This window comes from Montipora capricornis, chromosome 3 (assembly GCF_036669925.1).
Source record: "Montipora capricornis isolate CH-2021 chromosome 3, ASM3666992v2, whole genome shotgun sequence".
NCBI lineage: Eukaryota > Metazoa > Cnidaria > Anthozoa > Scleractinia > Acroporidae > Montipora > Montipora capricornis.
In genome coordinates this window covers 29,310,068-29,333,507 of record NC_090885.1, presented here as the reverse complement: position 1 = coordinate 29,333,507, position 23,440 = coordinate 29,310,068, and the positions used below count along the sequence as shown (strand labels likewise).

General features: G+C 41.0%; 3 protein-coding genes across 5 annotated transcripts in view; 1 reads left to right on the top strand and 2 right to left on the bottom strand.

The window, feature by feature from the left end:
• Nucleotides 1-10: 10 nt before the first annotated feature.
• LOC138042817 (sodium/hydrogen exchanger 9B2-like) lies at nucleotides 11-17,789 on the bottom strand. 3 transcript variants are annotated; one of them, XM_068888836.1, is made up of 8 exons: nucleotides 17,223-17,789; nucleotides 15,413-15,588; nucleotides 15,179-15,285; nucleotides 13,493-13,645; nucleotides 4,407-4,515; nucleotides 3,278-3,414; nucleotides 1,467-1,547; nucleotides 11-321 (listed from the first exon to the last, which is right to left on the bottom strand). In XM_068888836.1, the coding sequence occupies exons 1-8, from the start codon at nucleotides 17,783-17,785 to the stop codon at nucleotides 133-135; spliced, it is 1,515 nt and encodes a 504-aa protein (XP_068744937.1). In that variant the 5' UTR covers nucleotides 17,786-17,789; the 3' UTR covers nucleotides 11-132. The 3 variants fall into 3 exon arrangements, with proteins under 3 accessions (XP_068744937.1, XP_068744938.1, XP_068744939.1); XM_068888838.1 differs by having other exon boundaries at nucleotides 243-361; XM_068888837.1 differs by lacking the exon at nucleotides 13,493-13,645.
• A 299-nt stretch (nucleotides 17,790-18,088) lies between these two features.
• Nucleotides 18,089-22,003, top strand: LOC138042815 (CDGSH iron-sulfur domain-containing protein 2 homolog A-like). The gene is made up of 2 exons (XM_068888832.1): nucleotides 18,089-18,425; nucleotides 20,289-22,003. The coding sequence occupies exons 1-2, from the start codon at nucleotides 18,111-18,113 to the stop codon at nucleotides 20,382-20,384; spliced, it is 411 nt and encodes a 136-aa protein (XP_068744933.1). The 5' UTR covers nucleotides 18,089-18,110; the 3' UTR covers nucleotides 20,385-22,003.
• LOC138042814 (A disintegrin and metalloproteinase with thrombospondin motifs 18-like) overlaps nucleotides 21,663-23,440 on the bottom strand; it is a 41,530-nt gene continuing 39,752 nt past the window's right edge. The window contains exon 36 of the mRNA XM_068888830.1: nucleotides 21,663-23,239. Coding sequence (XP_068744931.1) covers nucleotides 23,106-23,239 — 134 coding nt within the window. The 3' untranslated portion in view covers nucleotides 21,663-23,105. The remainder of the gene's footprint in view (nucleotides 23,240-23,440) is intronic.

Below are 23,440 nucleotides of genomic sequence, written 5' to 3'. Positions count from 1 at the left end.
ACAAAGGAGACAATAATATATTTGTTATTTATTTCATGTTTTTTAAATTGACCGACTTAAATATAAATAAACAACAACATGAGAGGCCAATAATTATTTACATAGTGTCGTGTACATTTCAGTCTTCCTTCCTCACGCCATGGCATTCAACTCCAAACCATCTGTGAGATGACCATCAAAAAGAGCTTCTGTCAGGTCATTGTCTCCAGTCTTTTGCTTTCTCGTCTCGGCCTGTTGTAAGAGGCGAGGGCCTGAGACCGCAATCGCCACTGCTCCTGTTGGGGCCGTGAGGACAATGGACAACACTGCTATGGTCAGAATCTGTAGTGTGTTCCAAACCAGAATGTCAGTGTTGCAAAACCTGATTTGGTGGAAACATTATGGCGATTTTCATAATTCTGCGGAATCTCACCTTTAAGCGCCAACGGCCAAACTGCGTTTTGGCTTCTATCAATCAAACGACATCGGTTGAAGCATGACATAACCTACCAATCAGCATCTTTGGTTCCCAAGTTGCATTCGTACATTCGAACTCATGCAACATAGTGTGCAAGCCTTTGCCCGTTTTTTAACCAACACTGGAATGGGGGGAGGGGGAAAGTAGGAAGAATTTAATCTTTATCACACAGGCAAATTAGACCGTCACATTTTCCCAACGAGTTTTGTCCAATATTGTAGTTAATGACGAACCCCTAAAAAGATATCATGATGGTATTCGAGCTGTGAACTAAACAAAGACTCCAATTCACTTTCTTGAGGCGGAGTCGATCTTCCCAGCTATGTTGGAAAACTTGATTGATGGAAAACCAAAACGCAGTTTGGCGCTTAGCGCTTGAAGGTGAAATTCCACAGAATTATGAAAATCACAGTACAGCAATTCTCTAGACATGCTTCACAATGCTGTAACTACAACTAGTTTGTAACATGAGCAAGGTACAAGCACAAGCGAAGTAACTTTGTTTCAACACCACTGATATCTTGACTTGTAAAAAAAATATAAATATAAATGCTTTGTTTATAGTGAAAGTGCACTTAGCTGTCAAGCTAGCTCAAAGGCACCCCACATGACTAAGAACCACAACTGGCAGGAGGCAACCACTTGACTACTTACAAAGCGTGGTAGAGCTGAATCCGGGACAACCCTAAACAAATCCTAATCAGAGGCCAGGGGTCCGTTTCTCCAAAGTCCCAGGCCCGAAAAGCCATTTGTGAAACTGCCAACCGCTTGTTTTGGAAAGGCGATCTTTTAACATGTTTTCAAGTTAACTAAAAGAAATATGTCTGTGAAGTTTGATGACTTGAATCTTCTCCGTTCTTGAGATACAAAAGGAACTGTGACACACGAAAATGCCCTGAAAAGTTTCGGGACTTTCGAGAAACGGGCCCCAGAACGGGATTTGAACCCGGGACAACCGCATGCAAACCCAACGCCCTAACCACTGGACCACGCCGTTAACTAATATCACCTGCATTCCAAGTTCCTCTTGGCGCATTCCAGTGAATCCCCGTTCTCGAGCAATGTCCAGTGACACCGAACCTATGGCGGCCTGTAAAAATCAAGTACAAAGAGAATGGGTATAACGATAATCAAGAGTAAATTAGATAAGAGTGTTGTCATGGCATGGGTGGGCTCCCCAGCAAAGTCAAAAATGAGTCTATTTTTAGAATATCCGTTCCCGCGAAAAATCACTTATGTCTCTGAAAAAAAAAACATAGCAGAAGCAGTCACGCGTGACATGGCTCCTTTTGATTGGTTAAAATTGGCGGTCCTTTGTTTGTTTCGCGTGCAAAGTGTATCTAAAAATAAATCCATTTGTTACTGTTTTGGGGCAAGACCGCAAAGTGATAGATAAACACTCTTATCTAATTCACTCTTGCGATAATGCACGAGTCAAAGGCTCCAAGAGCGAATTTTCTTTGGCAGTATGTAGTTTTAAATAAACAAGATGAAAGGGTAATTTTCGCACTTGGAGTTACTGGAAAAGAGCCGGCTGAAGGGAACTAGCTGGGGCAGTTCTGGTAAATCCTTGCCACTTTTGAAGCTTTTGTCATTAATGCTTTAAATTTAAGCCAAAGTTCGTCACGTGGAAGATATGGTTATGGTTAAGGACTTAACGATGAAATGATATATGGAATGGATCATATATGAACTGCGGATATGAAATCACGTGAAGCTATGATCCTCGCAGTTATGAACGCAATTTTTGCAATTGCGTAGAGAAGTCCTGAAAAATTCAAACCCGTGACCTCGCGATACCGGTGCGACGCTCTAACCAACTGAGCTATGAAGCCACTGACGTTGGGAGCTGGTCATTTGTGGATTCTAATGTTCCCGTGAGGAATGAATCAACGATGAAATGATATATGAAATGGATCATATATGAACTGCGGATATATACCGCACATATGGCGGTTTACAATTCTTTCTTTAGGGTGAGATCGGACGTCAGCTTGTAAAGGCGCCGCTGGCAGTCCTTATATTGGTCTCACTCACCCAACCCACGCATGTATGTGAAAGGAGCCCAGACCACAACAATGGAGGTCTCTCAAACCCAAAGTAACAAATGGAATGGGTCATAATCTCAATCCAATGCCCAAGTTTCTTACCATTCCACTGTGCGCGCAAAGTTTTTACGGGGTGAACGCTGTCACATTCAGATATGTCCAGAAACGCCCCTAATAGGCCAGTTTCGTATCTAATGGTTGGACTGGATCTAGCATGAAATGGAGGCTAATTCGGGCAAATTAATTTGCATTTGAAAAGATTTGCCCGCATTAGTCTCCATTTCATACGAGATCCAGTCCAGCCGTGAGAATTCGAAAATGGTTTATTGGATACACGCAGATTTCAAATAAACGTCACGAAGTGTCCCCTTGCTCTTCTCCCCAGTTAGCCAGTATCAAAAATACCATAATACTCTTTGTTTGCCCCTCCAAAATTTTGCATAAGCATTATTTCCAGTTACTCTTGGAACTATTGTAAGTCCCAAGAGAAAATAAAAACAATATTTACGCAAAATGTTGGACGGACAAACAAAGAATATTATGGTATTCTTGATACTGGCCAATTTCAACAGCACTCTTGTCTTGGAATGCAGATTGTGGGCCCCTGTCTCTAGACCCCCCCAAAAGGCTTTCCTTGTTGGGAATTTGCCGTTTGATTTAGTGGTTCATAAGACCCAAAAGGCATCGGCAACAAACGTCGTTTTGAGCACGCCGAAAATCAAAGTTGACATCTGTTTTCAGGATAAATATAGCTAGAATCGGGTAGTCTCACCTGAACTGTGGCTTTTGGTGACCAAGCAATTGCCACAAATATCTTGTCCTTCACACTGAGATTATTTCCAGACACCACAAGAAAGGTGACAATCAATCTAAATACCATTGCTATGGCGAGCAAAGCAAAGGCTTTGCCTGAAAAGAAAGAGGAAAAAACACGAGACCACTTGACATCATATGGACTTTTGACAACCGGTCTGCGAGGTATTCGGCAAGGGCGACCCATGCAGACTCCGGGTGAGAGTTGCTCGAATTAACAGATCGAAAGTGGTTCAGCGTTGTCTGTACTCTTATCTACAACGATATTCGTCATCACAGTGGTCAAAATGTTGTGGACTCACGAGGCGCAGACAACAGACAACGCTGAACCACTTTCGATTTGTTTTTTACCACAATATTCAACGCCAAAGAAAATGTTTCTTTCAGAGCGTGACCAAAATCATGACACGAAGAAAGAGCAAGCGTTGTCTAACTTTCTCGCAATATGATTGGCTTATTTTCCAAAATGAGCGTTCCTGATTGGCTATTGCATGCATTTCGTGACAAATTGACGTGAGCATGATGCGGCAGCGTTGTCTAGACTCTTATCGACAACGGCAAATTAGCCAATCACATTGCGAGATTACAAGCAATAGTGGTAAAAACAAATATGGCCGATGATAAGACGATTTGTATGGGATATTCCGTATTACACGAAAAAAATCTTAACAAAATAGCTTACCTCATTGTCGTGATGTATCGAGACACCGCATTAAAAGGAGAAAATGGAGAGACTTAGCCCCGGGGACTTAGAATCGCGTTAACCGTGGAACCGAAGCCTGTTGCTTGTCATCTTGTCATAAAATTATCTTTTTGAATATATTCCTTAAATCTACATTCAAATCCTTGAATTGCGGTGATATTTGTATACATTACGAGATGGCAGTGTTTTAACGGATGGACTGTAGCGAACAAACGTTTTTAACTTTCATCTGAAAATATCGTCTGTATCATTCGATTTCATGCTTCTTTCAGTGCCACAGCTGTCCTCTGGAAGACTCACAAACGAGTTCTGCGTAACTCTTAAGCGCGTGAAACAGGGCGCATACTAACTACCAACAAAGGAAAAAAATGTCAGTTAACATTACCTATTAGTGTACTATCCATGTATTCTAGGCTGACTTCAGCACCTATTAAACCAAACAGCAGGGGCTGAAAGAATTCCCATACTATGGCCATAACATTTGCAACCGGAGCCTAAAAACACACCAAGAAAAGAGTCAAACAAATCTTGAATCGAAAGTAAGGAGACTACTAGAATATCGAAAGAGAGAAGTGTGCTGGCGACCAAACCAGTATGTATGACAAAATCTCCGGCGGCAGTGAGAGTAATCAACTTACGAAAGTTTGCGGCCTCTACGAATTTTTGTCGAGTCAGCCGAGCGACGACGCGAGGCTGACGAGGCGGCAGCCTTAATAGAGCCGAAGCGTGAGTGTGTTGTGTATGCAGCCTGCGTAGCTGGCGGGATATTTTACTGCAGAATTATTTAAACACGCAGGAGTAAATCAATGGTTGCTCCGTTGTGTTTTAGCCGCGAGTGAAAAGACTGCTAGTCTCCATGCCAGTCGCGGCCCACTCTCGGCCAAAACCATCGTACTCGCGAGTGTTAAAATAATCATGCGATAAAATATTCCGCCAGCTACGTAGGCTATTGTGTCTGCAGAAAAAATTTTCGAGCGCTCCAGAGAAAATGTAATGTAAGCCGGGTAAGGGAACAAAGGCCGCTTATAATGTGACTTCAAGAATCAATGAAAGCGTGTGTTTTGATGTGCGATATCGTTCACGTGGATATTTTAAATAATAGAGAGATTTAGCAGCACGTAAAAGTGACCACGTGACCATGATTTTCCCGCCATTTTCGCGTTTGCCGGTTGCCGCTTCTACGTGAAAGTAAGCATTTTGGCGTTTGTCGTACATACGTGAAACTTCCTGCTCGTTTTTCTTCCACGGATAGCAAGTTGTCAATGGAAAAAAAGAACCCCAAAACCATTTTCCGCAAAGTCAAAAAAGGAAAAGTTAGGTTTCGTTATTGCAGATCGTTCATAACTGACTCCTTACCGCGATTTGCTCATGAACTCACGTCGACTCTCTATTTACTCACAAAACAGCTTCATCGAAACTCGCAAAATTTGACAGGTAAGGATTTTCATTCAATATAGCGTCTTTTTCTACAAACAATGTTTACAAGCTTCATTCCATTTTACGTGAAACGTGAAATGGCAAGCTGACGTTTACCGGTTCACGTAAGCGTGATGCTTAATCTCTCTGAACATTGCTTTTAGTGTTCTTTAATATTTATTTTCGATCCAGCGCGTTCTATATTGAGTGAACGAGCTCGAGACTGAACCAGCGTACGTGTTGTTATCAATTTCGGCCGGCGTGAGCAGTTTGTTTTTCGTTTTGTGACAACCGAGTTGTGACCAATTTCATTTAATTTTCAAAGGAAATAATATTGTCTGTAAAGTACACTATTAATTGATCAATTTGACATATAATTCATGGTTGTATCTTGCAAAACAAGAATTCTACAAGTGAAAAAACTTCCATGTGTCATGCAAGAGAATCTGATACAAAGTGTGCAAGGTTTTCGCTTACATTTCTATTGTTAATGTGTTATTGTTAACTTAAATAATAAGTTGAGTTGCAAATTACAACTACTATTGGGTACCCAAAATAGCTCTCTGATACAAATTTGCAAACTACGTATTACATTAACTGTCTCGTTGGTAATATAAGGAATTGCTAGCACGTTTACATTGCAAAGGCCAAATAGGCTTAGGAACATGTGGAGAGCCAACCTCGTTTCCAGGGTCTATCTTCTCTGCCTCCCAGAGAGAGACTCTGGGAACGAGTTTGGCGGAGAGCGTGCGTCACCCATGACTCTCAAGTGTTTTTTTTTTTGCTTCATAATGTCGGGGTTTTAAGAGTGCGTTTTGATTTCCGTTCATTATATTACATCATCTAATGCCTTGCAGTTACAATTAAAGTGGAATTAACTAATTAGAACACGCAAAAAGCACTATTTACTTGTGAGGGGTTAACCAATAGCGAATACTTCCAAACATTTTCTACCAAACCATGATAGTCTGCGAGCTTGTGTAGGATCTATCCCCGTGGGAATTTTGTGGTGAAAGTAAACCACCTAAACCACCTACCTAAAAATGCTAAGGAGACCGTAAACGAAAGTAAAAATGTTGTTGGCACTCCAGCAATTAGTCTTACGGCTATTATGGGACTCATTAGTCAACAGCAGCAAAACGTATTGCATGCAAACGAGGCAAAGCTTCTTTTTAAGTCCTTTAGCTATAAGAGACGATTCTAAACTAACTAAAACTTACCTTCACTCTAAAATTTGGCATCCTTGATATTCAGTGGCAGAATGTTGCATTCATTCTAGGTCACGTGACCAAACATTTGACTTACAAGTGGAAGCAAATTTGATAAACAGTACTTGTAGCTATATACTTTTCTCAAAGTTCCTTTAAAAAGTGAACTGATAAAATGTTTTCCTGTCAACAATGACTTTCTAAATTGCCCTTAAAAGGTGTCATTATCATCATCATCATCATTCACATCGCTCTTATCTTCATTATCAGTCTCTTCCACTAGAGCGATATGCTCTTCGTTTCGCATTTCTCCCCATTGTCAAAACAGCTGCATAGATCAGTGCAATTGAGGCCGGCCTTTCTGCATTGGCAAAGATTTGTTTTGCATCTTTGCTTGACACATCCACATTTCACTAAATGGATTACTGCTTCTGGTGCTGGTGCCAGTCTTGTTATCACCGGCAACCATTCGTTATCTTCCAGCATCCAACCGTAATCTTGCGGCGATGGTAATTCAGGGTTGACTACTTTGTCATTGTTCCATACCATAACCTGGTAGTGTGCTCTCATTATGCTACAGGTAGGGTAGCCTTGGTGGGAGGCAATCTGTCAGACTGTGCCTGTTTTTTCCTGAACAACCACCACCTACTGTAGCATCCTTTACTTTGATAATCGATGTATTGGGTACATGCAATTGGCAGACGAAGTGCTCAAGGGCAGCCTCGGTAGCTTCAGTCGGGTTTTCATTTGTGCCACGGTGCCAAGATCTGCAAGAGCAGTGATAACTTCTGGACCTGCTTCCTAGAACGTTTTCCAACAGGCTTGCTTTCCTTTTCATGCAAAGCTACCCGTGTTATCTGCTCCACTCATTGCATGGAATCCTGGCAAGGCTGCTGTTCTTTCAGGACCGAGTACTTCAACTATTGGTTGTCGTGGAATGACACGATGCCTATTTCCAACTCCATTTACGAAAGCAGTATCCTCACACACTTCTGGATAACGCCTCAGAGACAGGACAAAAACGTCAGTGTCTGGTAAATCATGAGATGTGGACTCTACTAGCACCTGAGGCTGTTGCATCCAGGGCATGCAGCACTAATTTCGAATCAGCTTCCTCTTGATTGCTCTGGAGGAGTGACATGTCTTTGTAAGCAGCTTTGCATTGACTTGCCCATGCCACAACTATACGCTTTCCAATCGTTTGCGTGCTGTTGATCATCTTCAGAGAAAGATAAGACGTTCCGTTTTTGTGTTGACATGAGACAACAGCCACTTCATTGGGACTTAACCTTTGTTTGTGGTGTCTGTGATGTGATACGCGACTGGGTGCTGTCCTCCTTGTCTTCTCGCACGAGTGGCCATTTTCAGTGATGATGGCACGTCATATATATCTATCAAAGATTATGCGAACCTCATCAGTGTCACTGTACTTCTTCAAGACATGGGTGATGAAGTGGTCAGCTAAGTGCCGAAAGGTCTTAATTTCATCTGGCTTTTTAATCGACTGTAACTCTGTCATAGCATCGACAATTGCAACTTTCATCTGTACTGAAGCGACTGCTGCAGGTTCTGGGTTGTCAGTGTTGAGCCTTGAGCATGGCTCAGCGACTAGGGATGGATCCATTCCACTACCTGTAGAACTATTAACAGCCCTTTTGACAGCGATTTTTTCAAGAATGGCCATCAAGCTACTCTTCATGGAATAGAGGTGCATTGTCCCATCAGCGGCAAACAACGATCTGGGTACAACAGAAAACCCATATTGACCAATTGCTTCTTTAAGGTTGATCTCAGGTCTTGATTTGCTTACCAACATCATTCGTGCGAATAAGGATATGTCCTCTTGTGGCTCCACCACTGTATCTCCAGTCGACAGCTTCATCTTCTTACCCATGTCCTTCCACGTACTGAGTTTATGTTTCTTCATAGGTGCCCACAGGTTTGTTTTGTTTGATTGAATGCGGTCATAAAGAAATGATGCTTCAAACAGTTTCTGGCCAATGTGACTTTGTTGCAGAGATCTTCTCCTTCTCGAGCACGACGTCTTTGGTAACTAGGTTGAATAGGTCATTACTTTACTCTGAAAAGGGATTAGTAAAGCATCTGAACGTCGTGACAAGGTCTTCGAGCGCTTTTTCTTGGTCCGTTAACGTAGCGGCCGAAAGCTCATGGTATCGCTTTGGTGTCTTTGAAGAAAGTCCAACCATATCTTGAGCCTCTTGGCAAGTCTCGCAAGTTCTGGCGCGATGAGAAAGAACTTCGCTCGGGCACTTGGGTTCAGGGTAATACCCCCCAATCCTCCACTGACTTTCATTGTTCGGTTGATGTGCTCTAACGCGTGGTCAGCACCAAGGGCCCAGAAGGGTACATCTGGGTTTTTGTTACCCACCCAGTTTCCTTCCATGAACTCATTGTAGTTTTCAGGATCTGTTTCCTTCAGTGATTTCATCTCTCCTAAATACACGGGAATCATTCGTGCATAGTCCACCTTGTCATGAGCAACGAAGTACTTGGTGAATGTTTCAAGAGTCACTAAATGTAATTCCCAGTCTGCTGATTGAACGGCACGCATGAATTGCGGCATTTCCAATACCATTTTCATGTATTGCTTCATCACTCTGAATAGTGGTTGGTTGCAGTTTCTGGCATCAAATCTGCTCATTTCCTTCATGACCTTTAAAGAATTGATGGTGCTGGCCAGCTGTTAGCCTGTGTACAGACCGCCCCTCCCCTCAAAAAAAAAAAAAAACGGAGAGGAACGGTCTGTGATTTACCGTTAGTAATCGTGTTCCGGAATAATTTTGCACACATTATTTAGTAATCTACGCTGACCAAAATTTGCGTGGCTCATATTTTGTTTGGAGCTAAATTCTCAAAATGGTGGTCAATGAGGTAGATTTCAAACGTGTATCGAAGAGCGTCTCCGATAGTTTTAGATACCTTGGCTTTATAGCATAGAAGCACTCTTTAAAGGAGATGATGTATTTGCAAGTCTTCCAACCAGGTACGGCTCTGATCTTCAAGACAGCACAGATCGTTGCCGATGAGCTGTTATTTTCCTCGGTGTGTACATTCTCAAATCTTCCATGGCATCACGCTTTGTAGATTGTACTTGAGAATGGCTAGGCTGGTTGGGATTACATTGACTGGTAAGGAATAGCTGGAGACGTTTTCGAGTGGACAATCTTTTGAATAGTGCTATATTCACCTCGTGAAGAGCGCTTTCGTTTCTTTTGCGCTGACAATTCCTACAAATGTACGTCGAATCGATTTCCACTTTACACTCCATAGATAACAATTCCGCTCGTACTTTAAAAGAAAAACCTCTTTAACAATCAAAAATATTTTTATTTGTATTTTGTACCGTGCTCAAAGTACACACGAACGAACCACGAACGGTGGTTCTCACGGTGTTGATGTGGAGAAATAAAAATAAAAGCCAATCAAAACTCGTTGTTTCAATGATGTAATGATCGATGGGTAATAACCAATCAAATCATTTTCCACACATTCCAGGAAAAATCACGTGGTATGGAACACGATTATCAACGGTAAATCACAGACCGTTCCTCTCCGATTTTTTTTTGAGGGGAGGGGCGGTCTGTACACAGGCTAGCCAGCTGTGCGTGGGCCTCTTCTATTTTGCTTTGGTCCAATCCTGTAATGGCTTGGTTAAGCGTTTGAGCAGCTTTCTCAAGCATCAGTGTCAAGTGTGGGTGTTGCTGTGAAAAGGCTTCGTGGTATAGTGTAAACAGGGCTTGGAGAGTAATAACATGGGCTCTTTCTCCTCTCCTCACATGATTACCATCCATGATCTCTTTTACGGTTGCCGATTCATTATCGACCAGCTTCTATCCAGCACAGGTCAATGCCGCTCTTGTCAATGTACAATCCGTTAGCTGTAAGCTGTGCCACTACAATGTGAAGTTCTCCAGATAGAAAAACGAAGTGGTTTAAGTCATTACGTGCCATTTGTAACTGCTTTGTGGGTTTGTAAAGGCCCATGTCGATTGACACCACAGTCTTTTTTGCCGGACCAACAACTTTCGTATTGATCTTTTGGGCCTGCATCGATACTGTTATCAGGGTCTGCCATTCATGAGCAGGAGCAGCAGTGAGAGGTGGTGTCCCGACTCGGGTCACTAGCATTGTATGACTAATCAATGAGTGACAACCTGACCATGTTGGGATGCTTAGAACATAACCAGGTTGCTGCTCAGGCCCAACCGTGCTGCCGTACACGCCATCGTTGTCCACCACACGTTTGATGGCGCTTCTCTCGATTCGTGTCTCCACCCTTAAGATTCTGTTGTAGTCTGGTGCCATTCCAAAACCGTGAAGAATATTTATCATCTACTTACTTCTACTTGCTTGGTGGATCGCTAACCCGACAGCTAACTGTTGTGGCATTTCCCGTGCTGATCTTAGAATGTCAGACTTTTTGTTGCTAACTTGACGGTCTGTCAGGAACATTGCTATGGTATTTTGGGCAAGACTCATGGTGCCCCTATGAACTTCAGTTGACTTTTTCTCAGCAGAGACAACACGCTTTGGTCCTTGCACGACCCATCGAAAAAAGGTACGCAGCTCCTTAGGCAAATGCTATTCAGCGAACCTTTGAAATTCTAACTTTGGCACTTCTTCATTGCCTTCCTGAGCACAGCAGCTGCATCGAATAGCGTTTTCATATCAGAATTCACGTCAACTTATGTATTTTCTACCAGGTGGATGGCAGCGTCTCTTGTCTTCTTGATGCTTTCTATTTCATATTTGCATACTCGAACAGGTTTATGAAACCCTATTTCTTGTATTTCAGCTCAGCGGGAGTTGCTTCAATGTTTTGCGACTGCACGTAGGGCTATTCACATTGTTTGAAGGCATGACACTCTCGTATGCTTCTTGCAATGTTGCGACATTAAGATCTTCTCCATCTGTCAAAGCTTTTTCTGTCATACTTAGAAATTCTATCTTAGCGGTCATTTTGTCAGCTATGTTAACAGTAGAGTACTCAGGCTACTTTTCCATACGGCGAAGAACGTGTGTGACATTACTGGCCCAGCAGCGTTTGTGATATCTAATGTCAATCGCTTGGGCATCGTGCGCGTCAACGGCTGTAGACAACTTTACTTTAAGCTTTTCACCTCCTTTTTCCTCAATGGCTTCGTAAAGAGAATGACCAGCATTTTCGGTTTTAATGGATTCAAATAAGATGTTTCTCCATCACAAAAGAAACACCGGTCTTTGTTGAAGGGAACTGTTTACGAACAAGTTAATTTACAAGAATCCGATGACAGCTGTTCTGAAGATTTTCTCTTTGAACCAGCTGCTGCCAACTGCCTTTGATATCGCTGTTTGGCCCTTCCCACCATACCTGTAAATATTATACAGTACGTACTATACAGAACAAAGTATATCACTTGAATATTAAGAAATCAATTACAGCAACTAAAATGTCAAAAATGTATTTGCAGCTTGTAAGTACTTTTTAAATTGTAGAAGAGATTTGGAAATAATGAAAGCATCGTAAATCAAGCAATCTGGTTGTCACTAGAGTAACACAATTACAGTTATCGCTACCTGTGTGGGATGTGTCTTGATAGCACCTCCTTTGCCATGCCGCCGAGTTTGTTACAAGATCTTGTGAGGTAGTATTTGCTAGCCGTTTCCACGTTTCGGGATATATTCCATCGCCATAAGACGCTCGTTCTCTTATAAATTGGAAAACCTTTTCAAGAGCAACAGGTCCCTCTACAAGCTCCTCGAATGTGTGCGTTTGGCATATTATGCATCTTGAGAAGTCGATGCATTCACATCTTGCAACTTTTGTGGTGGAGTAACTTCAGTAACTATTTCAGGCTCCATTATTGTGCAAAAATAATCGAGATAAACATAAAAGAACGAGTTTCGCGAGGAAAGAGCATCACTATAATGACTGTAAAAAAAAGAAAATATGGCGGTCCTCTATTTTTCATGCAGAAACTGCTGACCGCAGAACGTTTGTGATCTCTTTTATCAGTCCTCTCTGAAATTCAATAACTACATTTAATAAAATCTTCAAAACTTTAAACAAGTATTTTTTCCACGTTAAAGGACATTTAAGCGTCAAGGTAAATTAATTTAGCGGCACGTGCTTACGAGTAATACAACTTTTTGGTTTTGTTTGTTTGTTTTTTTTTAAGTGTTCGCGTGCATCCACGTTCTTGGCCTTAACTTCCAAAATGTTCACAGTTTTTCTCTTTTCAAACTTCAGACGACAGATTATAACAGTTTTTGACAATCTGGCTTGAAAAACTGGTTTAGATTCATAAAAGAATACTAGCCTCGTTTTCATCCTGCACTTTCAGTGCTCTTTATTAAAAGGTGGATAATTGCTGTACCAGCAGATTACTGAAGTGCCAAAAAATTTTTTCTCGTAATTTAGGGTCTCCTTAACATGTCTAGATACGTGCTTTGCTTTCACCACAAAATTCCCTCAAGACTTTATGAATTTTGCCCTGTATAAGTAATAACATTAAAAAATTATTATTTCCTGACATTTGCTACCAGACCAAGATATAAAAAGGACGGTCTACTCTTTTTCCGACTCGTCGCGGACAAGGTGTGGGTTTTTTGACTTTCATTAGGGTTATGAACAATAAGGCGATGGCAGCCGGCAGGGGGCCTTCGGATTGTCGCGCCTGCATGTACCAGAGGACACTCGAAGGTTCGACTGGTTATTTCAAGAAACCGAGCGCTGGTCCGGCGAGAGATGTTTCTAACCCACAATTTGCCGAACGACAGTCCAATGATCAATGAATAGGGCCAACTGGTCGATAACTGAAACAAACAACAGTATAGATCAACCAACCCTTTCAGAGTCTCCCCAGCCATAAGATGCCACTGTAGCCATCACCAAGACACCAAGGGCACCAGCGCCAGAAAACTGCGCTTTGTTACTTCCAAACACAGACAGTAAGGCGCAGCCGAGGAGAATCACAAATCTGTTGCGAGACCTGTCTGGCTGTTGACAAACCAAAATAAATTGGGTTATGTTACCCTGAGTGGAAAAAAATCTAAATTGAAGGGCATGGTCATGAGCGTTAATGTAAGAGGAAAAGTGTCCCAAATCTGGCATTTACAGATACAGAGCAAGAAAATGTTATCCCCAGTAAACGAACGAGGAGACGTATTTTTTTCTATGACGGCTCGGGTATACTTGAAAATTTTAAGTGCTTCTAATACAGGTTGAACCTCTGTCCTTTCGATGACTAGTGCGCAGGCGCTATCAGGGCTCAGTGGTAGAGCAATCGGAACTCCTGATAATGTCGTTTTGCAAGTTGGAAAGTTAAATTCTGGACAACGATTCCATTGGCCTCCGAAGCAGGCGTTTAAAAGTCTTAACCTGGTTGAAATCCAACGAGAAATTGGAACGAAAACCATTGGATCAAGAAGAGCATAAAGGAAAGGTAAGATACAGGAAGGTTGCAACTTGCAATATAAACTAAGGCTCTGTTTACATGGGGGTGGGGTACCCGGGTAGGTGGGTTCGAAAAATAGCTTGTGTTCACATGCAATCGTACCACCCCAGAGTCCTGGGGTGACCTTTCTCGAGGCTACTGCATGGTCGCTGAGTACATAAACAGCAAAATTGTTGGTGAAGGACGCATTTCGGCAGTAAATTAATGCTCTTCTACTCTCACTAGCTACTCTTGCTTCAACTTTTTAGTGCTGTGGCTTCTTATTATCACTTTTACTGCTGCAAAGCCTCTGCCAAAAGCAGTATATTGTGACACAAGCCAACCTCGGATTGGTGAGTTACCCCACCTTCAAACGTTTACAATTCAAAACGCAACTCGACTGGGTGGGTTACCCGGTTTGGCAGACCAGGCAACATGCCTCAGAGGGTTACCTCACCTATCATGTAAACGTGAGGCTGAAAAAATAAGAGTTTATATGGACAGGTGGGTTACCCGTCTAGGGGAGTTATCCCACCTCTATGTAAACAGGACCTAAGTGCGATTCTGATACACTAATACCACATTGTATTGACCGCTAGTTGGGAGGATATAGTGCGGTATAGCAATTAATTTTGTATTGCAATCCCTCCTTACATACATAAAACTCTAAAAAAATCAATTCGTAACAGATTGACATATTAATTCTCAACAGTCAAGGTCAACATAAGGGCAACTGTGTCATACTTTTACAGATTTGTAATACTGTAAAACACTGTGGAAATTAAATGTACTATTAATTTTGTTCTCACCACATTTATGGATGTCAAGAGGATAAGTGTACTCCCGAGGGAGCATGAACTGAATTTCTAGCAATGCCCGTAAATTTTAGAACTTTGGTGAGAAACCCATTACTAATTTCAATGCTACAATGTCAATTTCAAATTTTCATCCAATCATAGACCGGGAAGGTGAGACAACAATACCAGGTTATATTGGCGTCTCTTTCGTAAGCAGAACTATGGGACGATTGCAATACCACATTTTTATTCTGCAAAACAACAGTTTTCATTTACTTGCATAGTATTCTAGTACTGTACCTCGACTTTGTTTGGAAACCACCAACATAACATCCCTACCAGGCTTCCAAATACCACCCCCATCAAAAGCTCAATTGGACCTCGGAAAATGTTAAACACAACATTTCCTATAAAACGAGAAAAAAATTAATTTTAATTTCCTAATCCCTCCATTCTCTTGCCTAACTACAGGTACTATGATCCAAGAATGCCAGAATAGTGACTAAAATCTGTGAAAAATGGTTCTTCACTGACCTTCTGAAAATGCAATACCAAGAAAAACCCCAAACAAACTAATGGCAATGACATCATCAAAAGATGACGCTGCCATGACTAAAGTGGGGATTCCCTGCTCAACACCAAAGCCTTTTGCTTGCAACGTCAAAAGTTGAGGAACAACAACAGCTGGTGTAACAGCTCCAAGAACAAACCTAACAGAAAGTCAATAGCATCAAACATGATCTTGCCTCCAATGCAAAACATATTCTATATACCATTCAGTGAGACTAAAGCGCACATGAGTAATTATCATGCCATTAAAATATTTCGCGAACAAAGGGGCCTTCACCAGTTATGTGTATTGACAATCATAGCTCAAGTCTAAAAAACACTCTAACTTGTCAACTTCTTGCTTGCCTGTAAACCCAAAGAAATTAAATTAAATAAACTGATAAGGAATTATTTGAGTTATTATTGTTGATCCCGTCTGACCTCATAATTCAGTCAGTAGAGCAACTGTGATCTAATCTGGAGGTTGCAGCTGCTATTCCCATCCTGGTCAGAGTTTTCCCTGTAATTGTGTGGGCCTCTCGTCATTACTATCAAGGGTTTTTATATGGAAAGCAATTCTCAGGCTAAATGGATCACTCTGATTGGCTAGGTTTTGGTTGGGAATTTAAATTATGGACCATTACCATGGTAACAGTCCATTTCCGTGTGTTTTCTCTCTCCTGGGAAATTAAAGTTGAGCGAAACAAAAAAGTTTTAAAAAGTGGAATTTAATTTTTTCATCACAAAAGTACAATTATAGCAAGTGGAATTTAGTTTTACATTCAAAGTTCGCCAAACACCATTGTTGAAATATTTGCTACACAGCCAACCTGTTTTTGTTTTTTGCTTTCTCTATATGTTTTGATGGCTCAGCAGCTTGGTGGCTTGTCAGTAGAAAAAAAGATAAGGGTAGGTTGTAGGTCATTTCGCCTGCAAGTCGTTTCGCTTATGAGTCCATTCACCTAAACACGAAGTTGACAAATCTAAAAATGAATCAATAAATAACTAATACAAAGGTTGTCTGCTTGTTAGAGCCACAAGGAGAAATGGGTGGGGGATGCTTTTTGAAATTAAAAGCGGCCATCAACGACCAGTGAAATTGGAAACCTTGTTATTCAGAGTTTGAAGTGTCAACCAAAAAAGTCTAAAGTGTCTTTTGGTTTGTCTCATGATAACCCTCCACACGGCAGGTACAAAGCACAGGTCACAGGTCATTGTTTTACCAATACAGAACGTATCCTAAACATTCATAAATGCTAACCTTAGGCCTAATTAGTCCTAAAAAAGGTTTTTAGGCCCAAGGTTAGATTTTAAGAATGTTTAGGATACTTTCTGTATTGGTAAAACAATGACCTGTGACCTATGTTTTGTACCTGCTACTCTCCATGATGTAGTTAAATAAGGTAAATGAAGACTTGTCTGTTCAGACTTTTACTTTGGTCTTTTTAATGCCAATCTTCTGTTCACTATGTAAACATCTTGCACATTAGTTTTTATCACTAAATTGTAGGCGAATCTACTTGACACGTGTAAGTGAATCGACTTTAAGTTTGTAGGCGACTCAACCTCGGTGTAGGTGAAAGGACTTGTAGGCGAAACGACTAGCAGGCGAAACGACCGGTTACCTAAAGGAATGATGAAGGTAGATATTTTGGTAGCTTGGTGTTTTGGTGGCCTCTCAGGGACTCACTCTCAGGGATACACTCTTTCCATTTCCCGCAACCCCTCGAGTACGTTAGGAAACGTGGCGCTAATTCTATGGATAGCCTGAAACTCATGTTTCAACTCCGCTCACCCAAGCTGAAATCCCCAAAGCCAAGGCATGTCGAACAGTAATTTTGCAACTATAGCAACAGTGATGGCTTCTCCTATACACGGAGAAAAAGCCAAGCGGATCACAGCGAATTTTAGTCTTTTTAAAGCTCCTGGATCGAGCTCCAAACCAGATCGTGTTAAAATTACGACCAATGCCATACTTCGCAACGTAGCTGACCATGTCCTGTCAATATCATTGGCAACATCAATGCCTGGCACATTCCTAAGGATGAAGCCTACAACAAGCATGCCTAACAGAGATGGCAGAGCGTCCTTGGAGAGTTTTCTCGCTAAAAATCCCCCGAGTGCGGCAACAACTATGACGATGAAAATTCCGAAGATATTGCCGCCTGGTAAGAGATCGCGACCAACAATAGACCACAAAACTGCCCAGCCTAATAAGACGATAAGGCCTCGTGTTAAGACTCGTCCAATAAAACCCGAAGGAGGACCTAGAGGTCGAAATCGCTTGAAAATCGAGGCCTTTTTTCCAGTTACGGGTGTTTCTTCAGAAGAGTTTTGAAGCTCTCCTTCGTTCGCCATTTTGCAAGACGCCTTATATACCGTGTTATTCTATTTGTTGAAAGGCCGCTGATATTTTGCTTCAAGAATTTAACGGGAGGGGAGGGGAGTATTGGTTTTTCACAAATATCTAAGAATTATTGATGGCAGTACTCAAAAAAATTCTTTTTTTGATATATAAACCAGCAAAACACATCAGCAAATATCCTACATTGGTTAGTGCGGGGATTTAACCTTCAATTAAAAAAAAAAAAAAAAAAATGCGGGAGGGAGGCTGAGGATGCGAGAAAAGGTTACACAACAACATCAACGTAACAACACGTGATTTTTGTCTCTTTTATCCAAGATGGAGGTATTCTCTCGTGTGGTCAAAATTCAACTTCCAAATTACCTGAAATCTTTGCCGGTTCCCGCCACGATTGGAGGATTTATGAAGCTATCTGGTAACGAATGGGTACAGCTCGTACCGTTTGTGGTGACAACCTCTGTAGTTGTGTATCTGGTCGTCTCAGCTCTGCTCCCCTCCAAACCACCGAAGAAACCCGACGAAGATTGGGTGAACAAATCGATTCAAAAGGACAAGGAAAAAGTAGCTGATATTATTGAGATTGAAGATTTAGGGGACAAGACGGTTTATTGCCGTTGCTGGAAATCAAAAAAGGTTCGTACACCGCTTAGGGCTTTGCATGCTGCACAAATAGGGAAGATAGCCGTAACTATATATCCCGCTAAAAATGCGTAATGAAGTAGGGACCTGTACGGAAATCATTCCAAAATGTGATCGTAGCAATATGAATTTTTCTGTAACGTTGCCCATTGGTGGTTTGCATGTTACGTCGTCGCCGCCATGACGGTGGAGGAAGACAAAATATCTCTCATTAGCTCCTTTTGTTCTTCCACCAGCAAATGTACATTACATCATTGTTATCTGTCTCTCGAGAGATTGGTTGCAAACCATCTGTTGCTCTGATGTGCTCAAGAATGTCTTAAAAACCCCTTCGCGCTCTGGAGTGCATCATGGGTAATTAGAGCAACATGGCAGGAAATTTAAAGGCCTGTATGGAAGTTCAAAACAATGACAAGAATTCATGATGTTCAATTTTGGGTGCTTTTATCTCAGCAGGTACAAAACGCAGGTCACAGGTCATTATTTAACCTATACAGAAAGTATCCTAAACATTCATAAAAGCTAACCTTAGGCCTAATTATGCCTACTTTAGGTTAGCTTTTATGAATGTTTAGGATACTTTCTTTATAAGTAAAACAATGACCTGTGCCCTGTGACCTGCGTTTTGTACCTGCTGCTTTTATCTCATGAAATGGAACATTTGCACTAAAAGTCTAGCTGAATGAAGTTGGATAGAATAGTTGTTGTAGAAATTATTTTATGAAACAAAGTTTCTGCCATACATTTCCTGTAATTCCAAAGGCACAAAGTTACAGAAAATATGGAAAACATAGCAATTCCAGAGATTAGATGCTGAGTCCAAATTATCTCAGTTGAACTTATACATGTATGTTAGGCAAAAGTCTAGAAGAGCAGAGCCATGGACAGTTTATTTTGCGCTTAATTTCCGGCCTTGTTATCCTTCTCACCCATGATGCATTAAGGGGTCTGGTGTCAAACAAACTTACCGGTATATCTTTTTATTCATTTTAATGACAAAAAGAACATTTGGAAACAGATTTTGTCCTGTAAACAACTTAAATGGCTTCAGGGTTTGGAGTACCAATTTTTTGGAGGATGTTCATCTTTCTAAATTATGTGTGAAGACAAAATAACAGACGTTTTCAGTAAGAACAACTACAACTGCGACTTTGTTACACACAACACTTACCATACAGAACAAAATGCTACAAACACTAACCTGACACCTACCACTGCAGTGCCTATACCCTTTAAGAAATAGAAAACATGTACCGTGTTTCTATTGAGTTACAGAAACACGAGTGAAAGTTTGGGAGAACGAGAAATGCTGTGGGAACACAAGCCGTAGGCGAGTGTTTCCACAGCTTTTTCAAGTTCTCCCAAACTTTCACGAGTGTTTCTATAACTCGATAGAAACACGGAGTACGTTTTCTATTTCTTTTAGAAAACAACCCAACGGGAAAAAGGAAAACAACTTGTTAACTCTAATTATCAAAATGGAAATTCTCTTTGCTCGGGCCATCACTACATCAACAACTCGCGCTAGTTCTTTGTCTCCATTGAGTTATAGAAACATGATTTTTAACCAATCAGCACGCATATTTTCTTAAGCTTTTTTTCTAAACAGTGTACATCAAAGGAACCTCTGAGATTATTGCAAGGATCCTACAGCCTTAGATATTTGTGTTGTAACAGACCCATCACTACCTTACGAAAACTACTGACTAACCTAAAATACAAAGACCAACCTAAGGACTGACAAGGAAACGTCTGTTAATGTCATCTCAAACAGTCGTTCTCAGGACTACACTCACCTGGATGATTGTACATTACTTAATAATAAAATAATGCTTCCTTTTTTTACCCTTTTTTCAGTTCCCATTTTGTGATGGAAGCCATAATTCACACAATAAGGAAACTGGAGACAATGTTGGGCCATTGGTTTTAAAGAGAGCAGCGCCATCTTCATAAGAAGTTGCACTGACTGGTATTACAAGATTAGGTGCAATTAATCAGTAATTGTTTTTCAAAAATTCAAGTCAGAGTGAAGTTGTCTGCTTTGCTCGAGGCTTTGTTTATTTCATTGGTATTATTTATGATATTACCAGGTAGTACTCATTTTTAACTCAAAAAACATTGTCCTAAAAGTGCATCAGGCTTTGTTGACAAATGTGCATCTGCATTGACACATTTCTCCTTGAGGTTAGAACTGTTGTGTGGGTTTAAATTGTATGTGGAGTAAGAATTGAAAATAACACTGACTGCATATTTCACAAATTTAACTGAATTGTTTGTGTTGAGTTTGAGCGGCCGTACAAGCCCAAGGGTTTCAATAACTTTTGAAGTAGATGCCTGGGTTAATCATTTTAAGTGGCGGTGACTCTTGTCTTCTACAAGGGTTTGAGTGAAAATCAAGGCAGAGTAGCCGGCCGTGAAAGGCAAATTTCTGACAACATAGATGGTGGTGTACTGCCAGTGACCGCCTTCTAATGAAACCCCTGCCAGCCTGTTTGTTACAACTTACCGTAGGACTTGTTTTCTTAGTGGGAAATGGGGCAAATAAATGTGGAATGGGACAGAGAAGTGGGAGCAGGGCAGTCACAGTGTGGAGGTGAGGAAAAAAAAGCCAACTGCTTGCCCTTTCCAGTTTCCCATTTTCTGGTACCAGCTGGTGTCATATTGTGAGGGGTAGAGAAGCTGGGTTGCTCCAGCAATTCACTGAGGCAAGGACTTGCTAAGAAAGGGAGTGTTCTGAGCAATGAAGGGATGTGAAAGGGCTTTAAGTATCTAGAAGGATGTGACAAAGTAGACATTGTGCCACCCTCAAATATTCTCCCTTTAGTTGCAAATTGTTTGCAAAAGTTCCAAAACAATTAAAGTAGCCCGCAATTGCCCCAGTTGCTGGAAGATTTCGACAACCTGGTGATTGCTTGCAATCTCGTGAACAGACTATGCACTGCTGCTTTTGTAATTAAATGAGTTTTTTGCTCTCGTGGTCACAATTAAGTGCGTGCACTGTATAATGTGGGCCCAAGAAAGTGGGTAATGCAGTTTACATATTGCTCTCATGCTTGCTGGGTGCTGAACATCTGCCTCAGATCAGATGGTTGCATTTTCGGCCGTAGCATCATATAAGCTGTGTGACGAGCAGCGTCAACTGAAATGCAACTCTGTTCTTATCTCCAGGCCAAAGTATCTTTGGGCTTCTTCCATGAACAAAACCAATTGAATGATTTCCCAGGCAGAGGATTTTGAGAATAAATTTTATAGAATCCTTTATTAATGACATCATTGTATATACAGATTGTAAAATTGCAACAAACTGTGCAGTTTCCTAATTGACCCTGAATTAACTTGTTAAATGTTTAAAATCTAAATACACGAAAGTAGTGATATCAGATTATAAATAATTCTATAAAAAGTTGACAGGGAATTACTCTAAAATGATAATTAACCTTTGGTAAAAAAAAACCCCATTCCCCACAGTTTATTCGAGAAAAGAGGTTATTCCAGAGTATGTTTATAGTCTCAACGGTAGCTAAATTGAAGATAATCTATAGAGAAAAATAAAACCCATCTGTTTTACATTATATGGAAACCATTACTGTGAGCAGGGGTGTATTTCGTCGCTTTCGTCTCGCGTAGTTTTTTAAAGATTGTCTTTAGCGCTACTTCTCTCTTTCCCTGCGAGAAAAACCTCGGCTTCGGAGTGGTTGAGCGCACTCTTTCGTTACATTCGAACTTTTAGACGTGTTTTCACGTCATTTCTCTGTGATCGGCCAAAGTATAAGCCTTTTTTCATGATGTGTTGTTTGAGTCAGGTTTTTGATCGGCCAATCGCAGAGAAGTGATGGATTTTAAGGTAGTCGTTTTTAAAGAAACGGTAACGTACACTGAGCAGAAAAAAAAAGAGAATCGTTTTGCGGTCGAGGGTTTTGTTGCAGGTAAACAGAAAAGAAGCGGTAAATATTGCCGTAAAAGACAAGAAACGAAAAACCTCTGTTATCCGGCATTTGATACTGGTTGTTACATTGTCTCAAATTTGAAATGATATACAAAATTGAAAGATTACAATCGGGTCCTTGTTACTTAAAGGCGACAATCAGCTTACATCTTTTTGATAAATGTTGTGATATCTATCAGATATTTCTCCACATTCAACAACGTTGGCATCATTTCGTTGGCGTTCAATCGTTGGTCTTAAACAATCCACAAAAAAATCATTCATATAATGCATTTTACGAGTTCGACTTGCTCATTACACTGTACACTTGCTTGTTTCATATTTTCGAGACCGCCACCCTCAGAAACATTGGCCAGGTGTTGATTTTGAGGGGAATGACGATGCATCGAATTGGCATCCTTACTGGATAATTTTAAGACACGTTTTCTCCAAAATATCATTTCCTGCAAAAATGCAGTCTCGTCCGGAGGTTTTTTTTTTCGTAGAAGGAAAAAAGAGAGTTTCTGGGTCGGAAATTGGCGGATGCATTCAGTCTCATTTTCCGCTTGGAGAGGATGTCCTTGAGTCAAGTTTTACCGATTTCCAGAACAAAGTCATGTACACAAGTAGATTTAAAAACTATAAAAACCTAACCAATTTATTCTGGGAATATTTGAATCTTGGTGGGCTTGGAATTATATGTTTGTATAAAACTTAATTGTTGTGGAAGGGTGGAGGTACAAACACGGCTATTGTCGACCACTCGGTGAGGCCCTTTCACATGTCTTGCAACAGGCTACCCTCCATCGCTTTGTTGAACACCAGTTGAGTTGAGTGGCGACTGTGCAATATCTTGATTTGTCCCCTTGGCAATTATTTAGATCTGCATTGTCAAGGTAAAAAGGCCAATGTGAGAAAATCACCGATGTTTCGCTTGCTCGCACGATGCATTTGCGCGCGAAAATTGGAGCCTGCTTTTTTTTCTTTGGGCTCAGTCAGTTAGCTTTTGAAGTACACGAAAGGCCCAAATAACCCATCGCAGAAACTTTTGAAGGCTGTTATGCTTGTTCCTCGCGTGAATGGG